General features: G+C 40.0%; 1 protein-coding gene across 1 annotated transcript in view; it reads left to right on the forward strand.

The window, feature by feature from the left end:
* LOC122559852 (solute carrier organic anion transporter family member 3A1-like) overlaps positions 1-21,633 on the forward strand; it is a 322,868-nt gene that overhangs the window by 231,743 nt on the left and 69,492 nt on the right. The window contains exons 4-5 of the mRNA XM_087998848.1: positions 1,858-2,127; positions 15,327-15,491. Coding sequence (XP_087854974.1) covers positions 1,858-2,127; positions 15,327-15,491 — 435 coding nt within the window. The remainder of the gene's footprint in view (positions 1-1,857; positions 2,128-15,326; positions 15,492-21,633) is intronic.

The following is a 21,633-nucleotide window of genomic DNA, read 5'->3' on the forward strand; positions in this document are numbered from 1 at the left end:
ACATCTCCATTAACACACCCTTAGCAAAAAAGGTTAAATCAAACACAGGTTCTTACAAGAGAGATGTCAGACAGAGAGAGAGAGACAGGATTCAGCATGGAATGGTTTCTTTGACCAGTACTCTAAACAGCCAGACTGCTAAAACCAAAACAAACCAGAGAAAAGCTGAGCTGGGAGAACTGACCACTCCCCTTTCATTGCACAAGTTTTTTTTTAAAGAACTTGAAAGCCTTTTGCCTGAAGCAGTATTGACCCTGAAACACATACAAACCAGATACCCTGGAACCTCTGCATTTATGATCCCTCTCGAAAGAAAAATCAAGGACAGAATAACCTTGCCAAAGGAGCAGTATCATCACACAATATTGCACTCACTGAAGTATGAGTCTGAATTATGGCCTCATGACTCTCGAGTGACGCTTGACTTTTGACAGACCCAACTTAGGGGTGAAAGGGTTTCTATTAAGCCAAGGCAGAACAGAAAATATATCAAGAAAAAAAAAGATAAATAAAAAAAAATATCATTGGACCATACAGAACTTGAATCATGCTGAAAAAACACACTTAATCAAAGTTTATAATTTTTCAGTCAGACATTCGCAAATATACCAGTGGAAAGAGGAGTAACGTATTTGGATTATATGAGAAGAGTATGTTTATTAATTGGCAGGTGAATTTTGATTAGCAACGATATTGATATGGAGAATACACCAGTTTGATGATGACTGACAGTTAACTGTTAGGCTTTGGTTACATTTAAACCAGGCAAGTTGACTCAGATTGGTTATGTCATAGCCCTTAGAAACAATAGCTATCTATATTTTGTGACCCTAAGAAGTGAGGAAGAGAAGGGCTCAAAATATTCACTTGTGGATGTAGGAAGTTACATATACTAAAACATAGGAACCTATTCCTTGCAGGCAGAAAGAACATGTACACACATTACAGCTTTTTCAAACATAATAGCTGAGAGCCTGTATATTCCTCAAGGTAATGCCTTGACAAATCAGTGTCAACCTGCCTGGTTTACATTTAAGTAGAACTTGTGAGTTAATTGTCTAATGGGTGCATTCTCTATTATGATGTCGAAACCAGTCAAAGTCCACTTGCCAACTAACAAGCACTTTCTTCTCATAAAGTATAAAAATGTTGTTCCCCTTTTCACTGGTACTCTTGTCAATCATCTGATGAATGCAAATGCAAAACTTTGGAAAATGTATCTGGTTCCAGCAATACTCAAATAAGAAGTAAATGGTGGCTAGATATCATTACATTTCTGTCAACTTGTTAGTGCATTAAATAATTTTTTGATTGCTTATTTAAATTTCAAAGGATTACTGAACCTTAGTGAACTTTCCACACCAACTTATAATTATATTATGTTAAATCATGTGAAAAATTTCTTTTGTGCCTTTTTAGCTCTAAAATGGCGAGGTGATATTTACATGAATCACATTTACACCAGAGTGATTTATAACAGAATAACTGGAAGTTTGTTCTGGCAGGGCCAACATAAATTTCCAAAACAATCCCTTTTATGTCTGCCAAGGATCTAAATGATTCTCCATGCTTTAGCAAAATAACAACCTGTAAAGTACATTGGCAAGTAATTGTAGTGACCCTGGAGGAGTTCTGTGCTTTCACGTACTTGAATCTGGGACTTGGTAATTATCGTATATTAAGGCTGATTAATACAATAGTTCTAACATAATTGGAACAGCTGGAGAAATGTTTGGTTTCCATCCATTCACATTACATTCTTTAAAGGAGCCGCCTATTTCACTAGTAATACCTACTGCTTGCTAATGTGCTGGCCTAAGCATTCGTACTAAATATTATTCTTCTTTCGTCTTACAGCAAAATTGGACATTACGCCAGATGATCCTCGGTGGATTGGCGCTTGGTGGGCTGGCTTCCTCCTTTGTGCTGGACTGCTGTTCTTCTCATCTTTGTTTATGTTTGGCTTTCCTCAAGCCATGCCAAAGAAACATCACACATTGAGCAAGAGCTCCCAGCAGCCTATGCTCCCTGGTAAAGTGCACAAAGACCAGTCAAAGCTAACTACGGAGGAAAATAAGAAAGAATGTAAACCAACCAGTGAAGCCACATGCACAGCATATCTGAGAGGTGAACACCTTATAAATGCATTTTTCTTTCTGATGAAGGAGTTGTGTTTTGTAGAAGCGTGGGCTAAACAATTGTGGTAACAGGTTTCAGTTTTTAAATATTTTACATAATATTAGTAGGTGTTCTGTTCGCTGAGCTGGGAATTTGTGTTGCAGACGTTTCGTACCCTGTCTAGGTGACATCCTCAGTGCTTGGAAGCCTCCTGTGAAGCACTTCTGTGATGTTTCCTCCGGCATTTATAGTGGTTTGTCTCTGCCGCTTCCGGTTGTCAGTTCCAGCTGTTCGCTGCAGTGGTCAGTATATTGGGTCCAGGTCGATGTGTTTGTTGATCGAATCTGTGGATGAGTGCCATGCCTCTAGGAATTTCCTGGCTGATCTCTGTTTGGCTTGTCCTATAATAGTAGTGTTGTCCCAGTTGAATTCATGTTGCTTGTCATCTGCGTGTGTGGCTACTCAGGATAGCTGGTCGTGTCATTTCGTGGCTAGTTGGTGTTCATGGATACGGATCGTTAGCTGTCTTCCTGTTTGTCCTATGTAGTGTTTTCTGCAGTCCTTGCATGGACACAGAAGCGCTTCACAGGAGGCTCCCAAGCACTGAGGATGTCACCTAGACAGGGGACGAAACGTCTGCAACACAAATTCCCAGCTCGGCGAACAGAACCACAACAACGAGCACCTGAGCTACAAATCTTCTCACAAACTTTGAAAATAATATTATTAGGTCCGTCAATTCATCACAGTTATTTTCCAAATAATATGTTTGGAGATATTTTGTTTTTACTTTAATTCATTTTAATTGCAGTAGCTGCTCTGAAGGAAACCTGATAATTAGAGAACTCAGCATGAAAGAAAGCCCATGAGGAATGCCTCAGTTCTTCTTTGCCTTGGTGAAGTGTGATTTCTTGGTTTTCCATTTCTAGTTCTGGGAGAACTTTTGTGGTGAGAACAGGTGAAGCTCCTCGAATTGATATCAGTCTCATTGACAGTTGTCATGAGTGTTAAGGGGTTGGTGGAATAGGTAGGGCAAGGTAGACTCATGAGGAGAGGGAATTGGGATACTTCAGTCTGTCCATTACAGGGAGTGAGCAGTGGTCGCACCTGGAAATGGGAGCAGGTAGAGGGGCCTTTCTGGAACTATTGATGTCCATGTGAATGACATAGGTGCAGCAGCCCTCCAGCAGGAATGCCTGTAGTACAATAGGAGGGGAGAGAAGGGCAGCTTTGCAGAACAGCAAAGCAGTGGAAGAAACCAAGGAGGCAAGTCATGCTGCCTGAGCACTGAAGATTGAAAATCCATCCTGTCAGAGCTGCTCTGTAGTTGATTAGCAATTATGGCCCTGATGACTTCTCAATGTCGTGTCACAGCTTGTAAAGGGTGGAAAATGCAGTGAGACATTGTACTGCTGTGCTAAAACTCTGGAATGCTGTCCTTTTATGGGCTGTCAGATAGGAAGCTTTCCTTTCATCTACAGTTGCATCATCTCTTCACTGCAGCAGGAAATTGGGTGTTTTGGTTTTGTACTTCCCAATTGACAAAATAGAGAACTATTCTGAATCTTTAGGTTCCAAAAGGTTCCTTTTTAGTAACAATTAGCAGTCCAACAAATAGCTGTGTTTTTATGAGATGCTCTGCCCCGATTCTGCACCCAGATTGGACACTGAGACCTTTCCCTCATGTCAATTTAGAAACCATCTCTCAAGATTTACTTGTGGATACATGACAATAAAAACAATGAGCAAGTGGCAGACATGCAGCCAAAGTTCTTTTGGTAGTGCTGCTGAAGTCATGCAGAAGTTCTGCACTGACCGACATGCAAATGCATTGACTTCTGATTGTGGAACTGACTGCAATATATGGATCTCGAAGGTCTGTGTGACTCCAGGATTATTTACAGGGAACATAGTATACGGCCCCTCGATTCAATAAGATTATGATTGATATGATTGTAATCTCATATCCATGTTCTCACTTACCCCCAATGATGTTTTGTCCCCTTGCTTAGTAAGAATCTCTCCATTTCTGGCTTTAAAAATATTCAAAGTCTTGCTTCCACTGTCTTTTCAGAAAGAGAGTTCACTGACCTCTGAGAAATTGTTTTGCCACCTTTCTGTTTTAAATGTTCAACTATTTATTTCTAACTATTGGCTTCTAATTTCCTTATAAAAGGAAGCATATTTCCACAAGTACACTGCTGAGACACACACAGAATCTTTTATGTTTCAATCAAGTCACCTCTTTCTTTTCTAAACTCCAATGGACACAGGCTTGGTTTGCTCAGCCTAGCCTCAAAAGACAACCTGACCATTCCAAGTATTAGGCTAGTAAACCTTCCCTGGACTGCTTCCAACACATTTGCATCCTTCCTTAAATAATGTGATGGATATTGTACCACATGTGGTCTCACTAGTGCTCTGTAAAAGTGAAGAATAACTCCCTATTTTTGTAATCAATACCCTCATAATAAATTATAACGTTCAATTAGCTTTCCTTATACTTGCTGAACCTGTATACTAGTCTTTTGAAATTCATACACTAGGACATCTAGATCTCTCGGCATTTCAGAGGGCTGCAATTGCTCACCATTTTTATAATATACATTTTGTTCTTCCTCCCAAATGGGGAATCTTACATTTTCCCATTTGCCTACTCATTTGTCATATCTATATTCCTTTGTAATCTCATCTCCTCTTCACAACTTACTTTCCTACATATGTTTGGTTAATCAACACATTTGGTGACCATCCTCTCTGTTCCTTCACATCTTTGATATAAATTGTAAATAGTTGAGGTCCTGGCACTGAGCACTGCGGCACACCTCCCGTTACATCTCACTAACCTGAAAAAGACGCATTTATGCGTCTCTCTACTTCTGTTAATCAGCCAAGCCTCTATTCCTGCCAATTTGTTGTCCCTTACACCATGAGCTTTTATTTTCTCAATAGCCTCTGATGATGCATCTTATAAAATGCCTTTTGGAAAGTATTTGTTGAATTTGGTAAGTGTCTGAAGCACAGCCTTCTATCCACATTGCAGTCAAAGAGAATAATTGCTCTATGTTGATTTTATCAGCTCAGTACTGCTTGGTGCGGAATTTTGTTAGTATTTGTTTATTAAGTTGTATGACAAATGATAAGATGCTGCTAGGAATTACTGTTTCATGAAAATAACCCTGGCTGGGGGTTAGCAAGGGGACTGGGCGTTGGGGCTTGCAGGGATCTGAAGTTGTGCCTAAGAACATCACAGCTAGCATAAGCAGCCTGGCTAAAAGAATATTCAGAAGAAAAGTCATAAGTTGAAATTACTGTGAAAAGCAGTTCTATATCAATGTGGAACTAACTTTTTGGAGTTCTTGTTACTGTTGACAAAGAAGAGCAGTGTTATTTACTCCATTTTAGACTTACAGAGCTACCTTGAATGTATTGACATGAGTGCACATCAAATCACTTGGGTGATATATAGTCAGTGGTTTATCCTTGCTCTGAGATGATTTTCTGGTTAGCAATTTAGCCAACAGAATTGACCCCTTTAAGAAATTGCCGTTCATAGGAAACCGATACAGGAAAAATATCACCGTTTGAAAATATTCTTTCAGATCTCTGCTACAGAGTTTTAAAGACATCTTTTTCCAGTTACTCAGAAAATCTTACAATAAACTGCTTTGTTGATTTTACATGTTCTAAAAACTTAGTGTGTGTCATGCACCAATCTTTAAGTTGAGGTTTCATGTGAAGATCAGTTTTATAAATACTGTGTGGTACGACCAGGCCATTTTTGGAAGTATTCCAAGCGTACACCCAAAGTGTAAACAATACCATACCTGTTTGCAGACATAAAAGGTGTGATCCTCACCAGGATGGGGTGGATAACTGGAACTTTATTACCATTGGCTGGAAGCTATCTGATGTCTGACAGCTATTAAAGAGTGAAACCAGGAAGCATCTTTGCACAAAAAGGTCATGAACTCCTTTACTCTCTGCCCCCAAAGGTTGGTGGCTCAATTGCAATGTTCAAATCTGAGAATTTTGTTAGAGTATGAAGGTATTCTAAAGTAATAACAACTTCTTGAAAATGAGGTACCGATACTACCATGATTGGTGCTTGACCTAGTGAGCTTTCTCACCAGTGGTGCAACAAACTCAAGGGGTTTCGTGGCCCACTCTTATTCCTGTGAGGCAAGCAACTAATTCAGCAAGTCTGAGAACCTCAGTTCTGAAGAAGGGTCACTGGACTGAAATGTTAACTCTGCTACAGATGCTATCAGACTAGCTAAGTTTTTCCATCAATTTCTGCTTTGTTTTTGATTTCCAGCATTCATAGTTATTTGTTTATTTTGGTTAGGCAAGAGACTAAACAGAACTAATAAAGATTTTTTTTAAAGTCTTCTCCTTTATTTCCCTCCTTGTGAATGCAGTGACTCCTAGTCAACCATTTCCAGAAGGATTGTTAGTCTTCTGTATGACTCCTATTCGGCCATTCACAAAATGTAAACCTGGAGACAGTGAATATTAACAGCCTCTTTGTCAGTTACAGGGGTCAAAAATATTCAAAATACACAAAAATAGCCAAATCTTTTCCTGTTCTAATTTCAGAAAGAAATGTGAAGAACTAAATGCATCATTAACATAGATCTAACGTTACTGTCAATGCCAAATTTACATATTGAAAGTGCAGTACAAAATCAACACAATGTGCAGTACAAATGTCCCCAGCAAGAAATCTTGTTTTCTTTTTAGCCTTTTTTTACTCTACACAAGGTTTAGCTCAATGTTATAAGATCTTTATTTCCAAATTTCCCACTACCAGATTTACCAAAAGTGCTCAATGGAGGAATATTTGCATAAACAGTGTTTTGTTGTCTAACTAAATGATGCATGCCTTTTGGCATCATCAACTGACCTTGCTACTTTTTAATCCATCTTTCTCACCAGTGGTGCAACAACCTGGTTGCACTACTGCATAGCATTTTGGATCACCTTCCTTTAGGAAGTATAGGACAGGATTTAGAGCTCCATGCAGCTTATTTTGGGGGGGCAGGTGACATCAGGGTGATTAAATCCCTTCCTTCAGTGGGAAATGCTCAATGGGGCCAGCACCAATTTGATGCCTTACTGCTGCCCAGCGAGCTTCTTGTCCAAGCAGGAACCTCACCACCCTCAAGTCCCATCCCAATAGAAGCTGCCGGCCAGTCAGATTGGCAATGTTGGGGAGCTGCAGCACTTAACTGGAAGCCTTGGCTGTGCAGCCTTGAAAAGCTGCACCAGAATGCAGGAAGTGTGGAGAGAGCAGTTAGGGGGTGCATGTTGGACTGGGAAGGGGCGGTCAGATGCAAAGTCAGGGCTGTGATTTTCAGCGGCCAGCACCTTTCCCGCATCCATGCTTCCAATTCTTCCCAGGTAACCCCCCCAACAATAAAAAAGTAAGCTTTCCGGTTTTCCTCATGGGAAAGGTAAGGAATTAGATGGTGGTACGTTGAAGCCCTTAAGTGGCCATTTATTGACCACTTAAAGGTCATTGTTAGCAGTGAGTCATGAAGGTTGCCTATGGACCTTCTTACCCAATACTGAATTGCTGAGATGGTGAGAAATGAGTGAGTACCTCCCTCGGTCTGACCCTCCCAATTATTTGCCACTTTCCTCCCAGCTCAATGGAGAGGAAAATTGTGCCCAAAATATTCTGCGCTTTGGCCATTTTCAATATCCTCTCAATCAAGTCTTTAAGTGGCCTACTGAAGTTACATTTGCATTAGAAGTCAATAATAGTTTGGTTAACCTCCAGTCCCTTAGAAATGAACCATGTCTTGCTTCTATGTGTCAAACAAACTAACCAGAAACTAAAACAAAATCTCCATTTAGGTTTGGTGGTGAGCAGGCCTTGAACTCTTAACCTTTTAAGTGCATATTGCTTCTGCTTTCAAACCACTTTAGAAAAATTGTTCAGTACAAAAAAAGTTGTTTTTCTAGAATTAGGTCAGTGCAGAAACATTCCTTTTACAAATCTGATCCAACCACTAAACACTTACTTAGACTTTTCATTTTCTAACAACAACATTGATAGTCAAGTGTTAAAAAAGAAACCCTTTTCTGTTCCCTGTCAAACTCTTGCACTGGCATTTTTTTGATATGGGCCAGACACCATAATGCAGGGTGTGCATCTAGTATCGGTGTAAATGTATTTGTCTAAACATAAAGTGCACTTGCTTTGCTTTTTGTTTAAATATAGAGAGATCTGATAACATTAAGCTGCTTGTTGCATAAAAATATAGGCAAATATGTATTCAAGAAATGGAGGATTGGTACAAACCTGATTGAATTGTTTGGATTTCCCTAAAAGGAATGTTGTTGATGGAGTGTTGAGTGGCAAGATGTCTTGTGAGGTTTCTCTTGTAGGCGGATAAGTCCTCAACATTCAGAGTGCATGTCTGATTGCCATAAAGTCAGAAAATTGCTCAATGTTGAGACGGGTGGTTCAAGGGACACTTGGACTTTGCAAGCAAGCTCTTTCAGAGTCCAACATTTTCTAGTGAAATTATTCTGCTGTCAGGATCATTTGCTTGACCAGGAACACATTGGTACTAATGGGTGAGAACTGGGGGGGGTTGGTTTGGATGCTGATCCATTGTTTGTCCTTTGTCATTCTGGGAACATCAGAAGAAAACAGCAGCTCCAGTCAAACCAGAAACAACCTGTTAACCAATTCTGTTGGATCTTCATGCGACACTCCTACCATAATGCTGGAGTCATCACTATTTCTCCTCCCATACTCTGTAACAGAGAACTGTACATCTAAGTGACATAGGTCATCACAAACACAGTTCATTGACATTCAATTTAATACAATGATGTCCATCATAAATCAAACCCTCTGCTCAACATTTCTATCTTGGCTTCCTGTCCACACAATCATCACTCTACCACACATTGCCAACTGACAAAAAAAAACACATGTTAAATAATGGCAACTAAAAGGAAAGCAACTCTAGGTTTATTCTGAAATGGAAGGAAAATACCGTGGATGATGTAAATCTTACGTAAAAATAAAATGCTACAAGAGGTTAGAAAGTTTGGCAGCATCAGTAGAAGTAAAAAGAGAGTTAATGTTTCAAATCCAAATGACTTCTTTGGATTGTCCTTCTGCAGAAGAGTCATATTGGACTCAGAATGTTAACTACCTTTTTCTCATTTCATGCATACTGTTGAAACTGCTGAGTTTATCCTGCACTTCCCAGTTTTGTTTTGCGACTTATTGTACCTTTATTAATTATTGTAATTAGATGTAATATTTTTCATAAGAGCATGAAATAGAACGGCCTGCACTGTCATCAGTAAACTGACTATCTTAACCCCTGTAAGTGACATATTTGGTATTTTACTCACTTCAGCTGCTAGTGTTCCTCAGACAGTGGTGAAAATATGATCAGAAGTAAAGTAAAAACTGCAATTTTAAGAAAAGCAACAACCACTTTAATTTATATTCTTGCTTTCACATGGTGGATTATCCAATAATACAAAGGGGCATTATCAATCCAAAATTATCTTGAGCTAACAAGAAAAAGGATTCATATTTTTATTGTGGCTTTAACATAAAGCAACGTCCCAAAGTGTCACATGGAACATACAAAAACCATAAATGACACTAGGCAACTATGGAGATGCTAGGTCTAATGACTAAAAACTTAGTCACATAGTGAGGTTTTAAGAAGGATTCTAAAGGAAGGAAGTGAGGTAGACTGGTCTAGGAAGATCTAGGAAGTCTAGAATTTTGGGCCAGGAAACTGATCACCAATGGGAATGTTGTTAGGAATGCACAGGAAGCCAGAGTTAGAGGAAGACGGATCACTTGAATGGTTCTGAGGTTGGAGGAGATTACAGGGATAGAGATGATCGAGGCCACGGTGGAATTTGAAAACAAGGATGGGACTTTTTAAATCAAGCCACTGGTCAACAAGCACTGTGGTAATGACACTCCTACCATAATGCTGGAGTCATCACTATTTCTCCTCCCATACTCTGTAACAGAGAACTGTTCATCTAAGTGACACCAGTAAAACACCAGTAAGGTAAAACACCAGTAACAGAGTTTTGGATGACCCCAAGAGTTAGAGGGTAGAATGTGGGAGGCCAACCAGGATTGCCTTGAATTAGCCAAGTCTAAAGTTAGCAAAGGCATGGATGGGAGTTGCAGCAGCTGATGTGCAGAGATGGGCTGACATTCATCAATGTCAGACAGGTGGGAAAACACAGACATAGAGATGGTATGGGTATGAGACTGAAACCTCAGCTCAGGACAAGATGTAACAACAACATTGCAATTAAACTGGCTTAATCTCTGACTATTGTTAGAAACCAGCATATGGTCTAGCAACCAGAACAATGGCTTCAATCTTCCTAATGTTTAATTGGAAAAAAATGCTCCTTATCCAGTCTGGAATGTCAGATAAGCTAACTGATACTTCAGCAAAAGTGGAGGAGTCAAGAGAAGTGGTGGTGAGGTAGAGCTGGATGTCATCAGTGTATATGTGCCTTCGATATGTAATCAGATATAGATGAAAAATAGAAGTGAGCCAAGGTTGCTCAAATTGGGAATACAAAGGTGAATTCAACCTTGGCCAGTGAAGGAGGTTTCAAAGAACATTTGAAAGGGAGAAGAGCAAGTTAGAGGCAGAACAGTTTTGGAAGGCAGACCAAGAGTTTTGAAGCTCATTGGCAGAAAGTATAGTTTCCAAGAGTGAGACAAAGGAAGTGAAGTTGGACAAGAGGGCAGCACTGTGGCTCAGTGGTTAGCACTACTGCTTCACAGCACTAGGGAACTGGGTTTGATTCCACCCTTGGGCAATTGTCTTATTGGAGATTGCATGTTTTTCCTGTGTCAGTGTGAGTTTCCACTGGGTGCTCTAGTTTCCTCCCGTAGTCCAAAGGTATGCAGCTTAGGTGGATTGACTATGCTAAATTGCCCATAGTGTTCAAAGATATGTAGGTTAGATGCATCAGCAATGGGAAAGGCTGGGTTACAGGGATGGGTGGGTCTGGATGGGATGATCTTCGGAGGTACGGTGTGGACTCATTGGGCCAAATAGCCTGTTTCCTCACTTTGTGGATTCTTTTAAAAAAAAGATCAGTGCCTGAGAAAGGCTGTGGGACCTTGGGAGGTTACAGCACTACAAAGTGTGGGACCATGAGGATGAGAACTTTAAAATGGAGCTTGGAGCATTGGTGGTCAAGTGTCAGTCACCAAACATGGTGCGAGTTTGGAACTGGAGAGCAGATCTTTGGAAGAGCAGAATTTTAGTGAAATATGTTCATAATATCAAGCCATTCAGATGTTAGAGAATACAAAATTGAATGAAAATTAGGAAGTCTTCCAAGTAGCCAGACTTGTGCTATCAGAAGTCTGGTTTATAATTATAATTGGCTGGTGGTAAAATTAAATATTTTTCATGCTGTGACATAACTCACATGTTTGAGAATTATGAATAAAAAGAGAGCCAAGGAGGAGAACAGAAAATGACAGTAATATCACTCAGCATTTCTCTTGTATACCTTAAGGGGAAGTATTTTCTACGAATATAATTAGCCCTGTTTGCATCTTAACAATTTCACTTTGAGGTCTGCTATTTGTAAAAGAGAATGGATCCAAAGCAGGAAATGCTCCCAGGGTATTATTACTGGAATGGTGGACTTTGGTCAGGGTCATCTCCGGGGTCTACCTGAACTCCTTGAACAAGGCACCAGCTCTGCTACCATGTCAGTCACGCTGGAATATTAACATGGCAGCTGGTGCTCTGTCTGCTTAATTTAATCTTAGGTTAGATTCCCTAAGAAACAGGCCCTTCAGCCAAACAAATCTACGCCAACCCTCCGACGAGTAACCTACTACCCAGATTCATTTCCCTGCATTTTATCCCTGACTAATGCATCTAACACTATTGGCAATTTAACATGGCCAATTCACCTAACCTGCACATCTTTTGGATGTGCGAGGAAACCAGAGCACCTGGAGGAAACCCACAGACACAGGGAAAATGTGCAAACTCCACATGGACAGTTCCCCAAGGGAGGAATCAAACCCAGGTCCCTGGTGCCCTGAGGCTGCAATGCTAACCACTGTGTCACTGTGCCACCTTTATTGCTTAAAAAATAAGCACCAGTCACAATGAAATACAATGTAATGAAAGCATCTCAGTTTGTGAATGAGATGAATTTTCTTGCCACTGTGACTTTACTATTCTAAATTTGTTACCTGTGTTAGCCAGGAGGTGAGGCTGACTTTCTTTTGTTGTAAATGAAAGTTGACCTGTGAACAAACTAAGCAGCAGGTACCACCTAATATAAAAAGCAAGAAAACATAGAAAATGAAGGGCCACGATAAACATCAATGATGCCTGAATACTGGTGGTTGTTGTTTATTCTAGATTTGATGGCATGGTTATATTACAGCAGTGATTCTTTTGTAATCTTTACTGCAATATCCATGGCAGCACTATAAAGTGAATGGGATTTCACTATTTTCCAAAGGTACCTAGTATGCACAAGAATAGACTAATTTTTCTAGGCCTCACTGGCAGTTTGTCATGCAGGAGATTTGACACATAATACATTTAAATAACTGGTGCTGACAATGTTGGCTCAAGGTGTTTTCAGCCCATGGAGGATCAACAATAGTTTTATCCAAAACTAATCAATATAGTTCTTTGAAACTATAATTGCACCATTTTCAACATTATTGCAATTGAAGCAGTTCATGTTCAAATCCAGCAAGACCTGGATAATTTGCAGGTTTTGGCAAATAGCTGGCAAATAACATTCATGCTACATGAGTGCCTTACAATGGCCATTTTAAAAAAAAGAGAATCTGACCCTTGTCCTTTATACTCAGGGGCATTACTATCACTGAATACCCTACTATTAATCAGACACTGACTATCTAATTAAGTGTGCTTGCTGGATTAGGTCAAAGACTGAATTCTGCAGCAATTAATCACCCCCCTGGTTTCTCAAAGCTTAGCCACCAGCTCTAACACAAGTTAGGAGTGTGACCGAATACTCTCCCCTTGCCTGGGTGAGTGGTACACCAGCAACCCTCAAGAATTTTAACACCATCCAGGATGAAGCACCCCACTGAGCACCCACAACATGTATTCCCTTCACAACCAAAACACAGGTGAAGCAGTGTCAACTGATCAAAGTTCCCTGAACAGCACCTTCTAAACTCGCAACCTAGAAGGACCAGGGCAGCAGATGCATGGGAGCACCACCCCCTGCAACTTCCCCTCCAAGCCTCTCGTCATTCTGACTTGAAAATATATTACCATTTGTTCACAGTAACTTGGTCAAAATCTTGGAGCTCCGCAACAGCACTGTGGGTATACTCACACCCCAAGGACTGCTGCTTTTCAAGAAGGTAACTACCCCCTCCCCACCTTCTTAAGGGCAATTAGGGATGGACAATAAATGCTAGCCAAGCCAACAATGCTCACATCACATAAACAAATTAAAAAGTCAGAATATTGATAATACCACAAGTTGAGCAGGCTGATTCTCTCCACAGAAATCTCTGACCTAAATACTATCCAATAAGACAAATATCCAGGAATAGATTCTTTGGAAATCAACTCCACAGTTTGGAATGATTTTAATTATAAGTGATAAGTACTAATTTACAAGTAACATTCTGGAGTAATGTTCTAGATTGCACCTTCCATTATTTTGTTCTTGTCATAGATCATTGGGATAAATGATTCACCAACATGATGTCAGGTTGACCCACAACACTTAAGGTTAGGTATAAGTTAAGGCTTCGTAATTTAATTTTCTTCTACATAATACCATACCTTGGAGCTTTCCCTTTTAACAGGTTACAGTTGTGTAATATTTCCAAATGGAAGTTTTAAAAGCAATAATTTAGCCTGAGCCAATCTTTAATGACAGTATTCAGGTTAACCATAGTCTATCCACAATAAAGCTTGTAAAATAATTTCTAAACAGCAGAGAGAAATTGTAACCACATAGAACCAGAAATTGCCAGACTTGTTATCATTTAATGGTTTGTCTTGATGTTGTAATTTCAAGAATGTTGCTGTTCCACAAGTATCAATTAAATTAAATGAATATTTAACTTTCAATAGTAAATGAGCAATGTGCTAAGGAAGGTCCTGAAAGTGGATGGATTGCCCAGTTGATGTTTTGTAAGACTGTTGGAGGTAGGAGCAGAAGTAGGCCATTCAGCCCATTGAGTCTGCTCCACCATTCAATGGATGATTCGATAATCCTCATCTCCGCTTTCTTGTCTTCTCCTATTAACCTTTGACTCACTTACTGATTAAAAATATACCAGTGGCAGCCTTGAATATACTTAACAACCCAGTCTCTGTGGTAAAGAATTTCACAGGTTCACTACCTTATAGTAGAAGCAAGTCCTCCTCATCTCTGTCTTAAATGTGAAACTTATTCTGAGATTATGCCCTCTGATCCTTTTGCATCTATTTTGCCAAATCGCTTAAGAATCTTGCATATTTCAATATGATCACCTGTCATTCCTCTGTGTTCCAACTGGTACAGGTCCAACCTGCTCAGCTTTTCCTTGTAAGATAGTCTTTCCATAGTTGATGTAAACCTTGTAAATCTACTCTAGACTGCCTCCAATGCTAATATCTTTCATTAGATGAGAAGCCCAAAACTGTTTGCAGTGTTCCAACTCTGCTCTGCCTGTTGACGGCAACTCCCAAATTCCTCTGTGTTGTAGCATTCTGCAGTTTTTATTCATTTAAACAAAAACATTCAGCTGCTGTTTTTCAGCTTCTTCCTGCCAAGTACATAATTTTACATTTCCCCCCATTATATTCCATCTGCCATGACTTTTCCCTCGCTTAACCTGTCTCTGTCTCTCTGTAGACTCTTTGTGCTATCCTCATCACTCATCGTCCACCTGTTTCTGTGTCATCTATCAGTTTTTGCTTCTTTTATTAGATAGTGTTGAATTGCAAAGCACTGTGGGGTTGCAGAGTGTTCCTTCAAGCCATTTTTTAATAAAACTCAGTGAGGCCCACTTCTTTCCATCTCAGTCGCAGGTGGATAGATTCTTTATATTTTGGCGCCATCTACTGTTCACAGTTTCACAATGTAATTTAACTGGATTTGAATTCACAGTTGTGTAAAATTATTTCTGCCAAATTTTCACATACTTTATTGGTAATATTTTTCAGCGATTCCACAAGTAACAAAGCAGCTCTTTATGAATCCAGTCTTCACCTGTGTTGTGCTGTCTGCCTGCATGGAGGTTGCAGCTATCAGTGGGTTTGCTGCTTTTCTGGGCAAGTATCTGGAAAGGCAGTTTGGTCTCAGTGCTTCGTACGCCAACCAGTTCATAGGTAAGATAATTATAGTGGCTTGTTGACTCTCTGATCTGTAATGTCATTGTCTGGACGCAGAGATTAAAGATGCTTGCTGTCCTTTTGGTACAAACATAATGTGTGGTGTACACAGAGACATCTTTATTTGCTTTAGTAAGTAGATATTAAAATTATATAACACAGTGTACCCCACACTTTGACCCATGCAATGCAAGTGATATAATGCACTTGGAGTCAAATGTGCTGCAGGGTGGCATTTCATGGATTTGAGCTCTCAATTCCCCTTGTGGTGAGTTAGAGTCGAAAAGTGTGGCAATGGAAAAGGACAGCAGGTCAGACAGTATCTGAGGAACAGGAAGATCGACGTTTTGGGCATAAGCCCTTCATCAGGAACGTTCCTGAAATGTCAGCCTTCCTGCTTCTCGGATCCTGCCTGACAGGCTGTGCTTTTTCAGTGCCACACTGTTTGACTCTGATCTCCAGCATCTGCAGTCCCCATTTTTTCTCATCATGAGTTAGCAAATTTAAACGAAAGATTACCCACATCTGGACTTGAAGGCTCTGGTCATCTACATGGACCTATTGCAGCCAAGTATACCCAACAGCTTATTCAGTGTAACCATTTAATAGTGGGTAAAGGTGGATTACTGTTGTGTTTAAGAACACAGACCATAACACATGGATTACTTATTTCATGGGAATTATTTGACAGAAATTATTGTTTGCTGACATTTCTAACGTGTTTGCAAACCTGCTGCAAAAATTCGGAAACATTCTGGGATCAACAAAGCTCATCAAGTTGGCTCTGTCTCATTCTCTGTAGGTATTATATTATTGAATCAGCCCGTTCAGAGCTGATTCTGGAGCAGGTAGGCTTGAAGCCAGGCCTTCTGGCTCTGAAATGGAGATAATACCACTTCACCACAAGAACCCTCCTCATGATTCCATGTGGGTTTTTAAATGCGTATTTTTAATCAGTTTGTTCAGCTATGTTATGGTACACCTTTGAAACAGATGGGACTTGAACCCAGGCCTTCAGGCCCGGAGGAAGGGAATGCACCACAAGAATTGTTCTCATGACTCAATAGCTATTTCCTTATCAATATCTTCATGAAATGTTATTACACACCTTTAGAACATGTGGAACTCGAATCCTGGCCTCCTATGTCAGAGGTAGGGACACCACTACTGCACCATAAGGGCCCCTCTCATGCCTGTATATGGTATACTTTCTAATGGATTTGACGTGAGCCCCTCAATCACAGAGAGAATTGCCCACAAATAGGAAAGAATATATTGCACATTTGTCAGTGTGGATATATTACACATTTATCTGTGTTGACAATAATGTTCTTCATCTTATGAACTTCATTCAGTTTAAACATACAGCTCAGGTTTTGCCATGTTAATGGCAGCAAATCTGTCAGTGTTCACTATAAACACAGCATTGAAAACAGTAGTGGCCTCTTGAGTCCACAAGTTTGCAGAATGGTGCAGAAAATCAGATTGCTTTTAGCAATTCTGGATGTAGATTTGCTCGCTAAGCTGGAAGGTTCATTTCCAGATATTTTGTCACCCTACTAGGTAACATCTTCAGTGGGCCTCCAGGCGAAGCACTGCTGATGATTTCTGCTTTCTATTTATATGCTTGGGTTTCTTTGGATTGGTGATGTCATTTCCTGTGGTGATGTCATTTCCTGTTCTTTTTCTCAGGGGGTGGTAGATGTGGTCTAACTCGGTGTGTTTGTTGATAGAGGTCCAGTTGGAATGCCATGCTCCTAGGAATTCTCGTGCATGTCTCTGTTTGGCTTGTCCTAGAATGGATGTGTTGTCCCAGTCGAAGTGGTGTCCTTCCTTATCTGTATGTAAGGATACTAGTGAGAGAGGGTCATGTCATTTTGTGGCTAGTTGATGTTCATGTGGCTAGTTTTCTGCCTGTTTATCCAATGTAGTGTTTGTTATAGTTCTTCACGGTATTTTATAAATGACATTAGTTTTGCTTGTTTTCTGTATAAGGTCTTTCAAGTTCATTAGCTGCTGTTTTAGTGTGTTGGTGGGTTTGTGGGCTGCCTTATACTTGAAAGACCCAATACAGACAACAAGCAAAACTAATGTCAATTACAAAATACAGTGCAAGAACTGTAACAAACACTATATTGGACAAAAAGGCAGAAAACTAGCCACCAGGATACATGAACATCAACTTGCCACAAAATGACATGACCCTCTCTCACTAGTATCCTTACATACAGATAAGGAAGGACACCATTTTGATTAGGACAACACATTCATCCTAGGACAGGCCAAACAGAGACATGCATGAGAATGCGTAGAAGCATGGCATTCCAACCGGAATTCTATAAACAAACACATTGAGTTAGACCCCATCTACCACCCCCTGAGAAAAAGAACAGGAAATGATATCACCACAGAAAATGATATCACCAACCCAAAGAAACCCAAACATATAAATAGAAAGCAGAAATCATCAGCAATGCTTCGCCTAGAGGCCCACTGAAGATGTTACCTAGTAGGGTGATGAAATGTGTGGAAATGAACCTTCCAGCTCAGTGAGCAAACCTACATCCAGAACCTCAACCTGAGGTACAAATCTTCTCAAAACTCACTTAGCAATTCTGTTCTTTTAGAGGTAGTTCTGTGGAGGACCCATGCCCCACTGACCTAGATTATAATCAACGACATTGATGCGAATTTCCAATCCTGTGCTGTTGGTCTTACTCTAAAAACAGATGATACAATGCTGAAGTTTGTTGAGTGATGTAAAAACTTTACAATTACTATTAAACACTCTCACTAGCCCAGAAAATATAGGAATAGACCAGTTGGCCTCTTGAGCCTGCTGAACTGTTCTAGATCATAATTGAGGAGAAAGTGAGGTCTGCAGATGCTGGAGATCAGAGATGAAAATGTGTTGCTGGAAAAGCACAGCAGGTCAGGCAGCATCCAGGGAACAGGAGAATCGACGTTTCGGGCATAAGCCCTTCTTCAGGAATTCCTGAAGAAGGGCTTATGCCCGAAACGTCGATTCACTAGATCATAATTGGCCAACTACCTCAATGCCCTTATCACGCATTCTCCCCATATCCCTTGAAATCATTAGTATTTAGAACCTATCAATCTCTATCATCAACATACTCAATAATTAAGCTTATTTAATCCTCCAGGATAGAGAATTCCAATGTTTCACTGTCTTCACTGAGTGAAGAACTTTCTCCATATCTGTATTGCAAATGGCTTGTCCCCTATTCTGAGACTAAGTCCCCAAGTTCCTGACTCCCCCATGCCAAGGGAAATACCTTTTCTGTACCACTAGCTCTTTGAAACTTTTGCAGATTTAAATGAGATCATCTCCAATTCTTCTAAACTGTACAGGCCCAATCTCCTCAAGTTCTTTATATAGGACAGGCCAACAGATCCAGGAAAGGCTCATGTTCTATTTGTGGGGTTTTTAAAAATATTCATTTACAGAATGAGGGCATTACTGGCTTGGCCAGTATTTATTACTTATGCCTAATTGCAATATATAGGCCAGATCAAGTAAGGACGTTAGTGAACCAGATGGGTTTTTCTGACAATCAACTCATGGTTATCATTAGACTCTTAATTCCAGATTATTATTGAATTCAAATGCCACCATTTGTCATGGTTGGATGTGAACCCAGGTCCCTCGAACATGACCTGAGTCTCTGGTTTAACAGTCCAGCGATAATACCGCTAGGTCATGGCCTTCCCAAATATCAAGTTTCTCAATACTGATAAAAAAGCAACATTTTCATAAAAATATACATTTAAAATTATTATTTGAAATGTTCGTTTAACTTATTTTATTTTGCCATCTATTTGAATCCAATCATGATAATTTAGGGACCGAGGAACATTAGCCCATCAAGCCTCCTCTGTCATTTAATACCATCATGGTTGGTCGAACATTTTAATCCCTTTTACTCACACTGTCCCCATAGTTCAGTGGCTTCTATCTCTTTAAGCATAAGGTCATTTTATGAACCTAAATGCAACATAGCAAATAACTCTTCGAAAATAATCAGTTTCTTTTTGGTGCAGTATAAATCTATCTAAAAGTTAGAAATCTTTTGTCCTTGACACATCAAGTCTCAGTGTGACTGCCACCTGTAACTGCACATTATTTGCCTGGACCGTCAAGTCTGGGTTGTAGTTTGAGACTGCCAGTCATACACTTTGCATTGAATAAGCTATTTGTGAGGCGTGCGTGACACTCTAACCTGATTATCTTCATTTGCAAGAACACTGTCTCACAGAAGTATATGGAACTAAAGTTACCTTTCACTTTAAAAGCACACGATGAAAGGAGTGGGTACTTTCTCTATTTATAAGTCCCCATTGTGCATTTGTGATAACCTCCATATTAACTGCAAGGCTTTATAAATCAAAAACCTGATAGAATTTATTAGCTAACCCACCAATATCTACTTAAAGGAATGGATTTGAGACAAACATAATAATTTGTTCCATTAGATCTAGTTCCTGAAATTGCTTGTTGGATCTCTCTGCTAATCTTCCTGAGTGTTTTCTGAGTGGATACAATCTTTATCAATGATATTTTTCTTTAGTATTTTCTCTAGACTTGGGAAGTGTTGCAATATTTTGTTTTTGAATTTGGAGCACGGCAGACACTAGTTTCAGTTTGAATGCATTTGCAGCACTGATCATACATGCTATATCTCTGACCTTTCCATGCAGTACACAGTTCAGAATGTTAAGATTTGATGTTATGTCTGTAAAGAGCTCAAAGTCAGGCAACTGTACATTGCCAGACAACTCACTGCACACTTCATTCCATGATTTAAAGAAAGTGACAATTTCAGGCATCAAATTTAAAAATCTTTGCAGGATCTTCCCTCAATGTAAGTACCTGAGATTCGCATGTAGGATTAGTTCACCATAGGCAGCATTGAGTGCTTCATGTAAGGATTTTAAACAAGTGTGCTGAAGGGCTATTGCTCACTTTGGGTTTACAATCTTAACAGCAACTTGCGTTACCTGAGAAAAGTAAATAACTTTTCTTCACCAAAATCTTCAAATAATTAATTATAATAGAATGGCAGAAATCTGGAAAGAGCCGAGGACAGCCATCAACTCATGCTATGAAGAAACCATTGGCTAAAAAACCAGGAAACACCAAGACTGATTCAATGAAAATGACCAAATCATTCAAGACTTCATTGACAAAAAGAGGAAAGCTCCTCATGCCTGGCAAAACAATACCAGTGAGGCAAAGAGGAGAACTCATCAAACAGCAAAGGCAGAGTTGTAAAGAAGAACTAGGACAATCAAGAACGAATGGTGGACTGAGACAGCTAAAGAGCAGTCACTCCTTGCTGACAAACATGGCAGCTGGGGTTTCTTCAGTGCTGCCAAGGCAACATATGGACCCAACACCCTTGGCCCCAAGCTCCACAGTGTAAATATTGCACCCTTTTGATAGACAGAGAAAACATCAGCCTCTGATGGAGCGAACACTTCCAAAATCTCCCAAACAATGATGAGGGTGTATTTGAGGAAATCCCTCAACTCCTCATCAAAGATGATATTGGGCTCCTACCTTGTGTGGCAGATTTTGAAGCCACCATTAGACACATTAAAAATGTAAAAGCCGCAGGAGCAGGTGGGATTCCAGCAGGGATTTTCAAACTTGGAACAGCACAGCTTACCTGTCATCTCCATCAACTGTTCCTGAAAATCTGGGGTAAAGAAGAGATTCCTGCTGATCTTGGAGATGCTTCCATAGCTACCATCTTAAAGAAAGGAGACAAAGTGGACTGTGAAAACTACTGAGGAATCTCTCTACTCTCCATCACTGTGAAGAACATCACCTGAATCCTTGTACATTCTCCCTGAGGATAAGAAGGAAATTCTTCCTGAAAACCAGTATTGCTTAAGATCAAACCATGAAACTATGGACATGATCTTCACTGCTCAGCAATTCCAAGAGAAAGGCTAAGAACAACACCAACCACTCAACATGGCCTTCATTGATCTGACAAAGGCTTTGACTCAGTCAATTGGGAAGTGCTATGGAAGACCCTATCAAGGGCTGGCTGTCCAGTGAAATTTGTCGACATCCTCTGTCTCCTCCATGCCGAGATGTTTGAAGAAGCTC

The sequence above is a fragment of the Chiloscyllium plagiosum genome, unplaced genomic scaffold (genome assembly GCF_037043375.1).
Source record: "Chiloscyllium plagiosum isolate Xiang-an unplaced genomic scaffold, Cpla_swu_hap1 HiC_scaffold_2, whole genome shotgun sequence".
In the NCBI taxonomy this organism is placed as follows: domain Eukaryota; kingdom Metazoa; phylum Chordata; class Chondrichthyes; order Orectolobiformes; family Hemiscylliidae; genus Chiloscyllium; species Chiloscyllium plagiosum.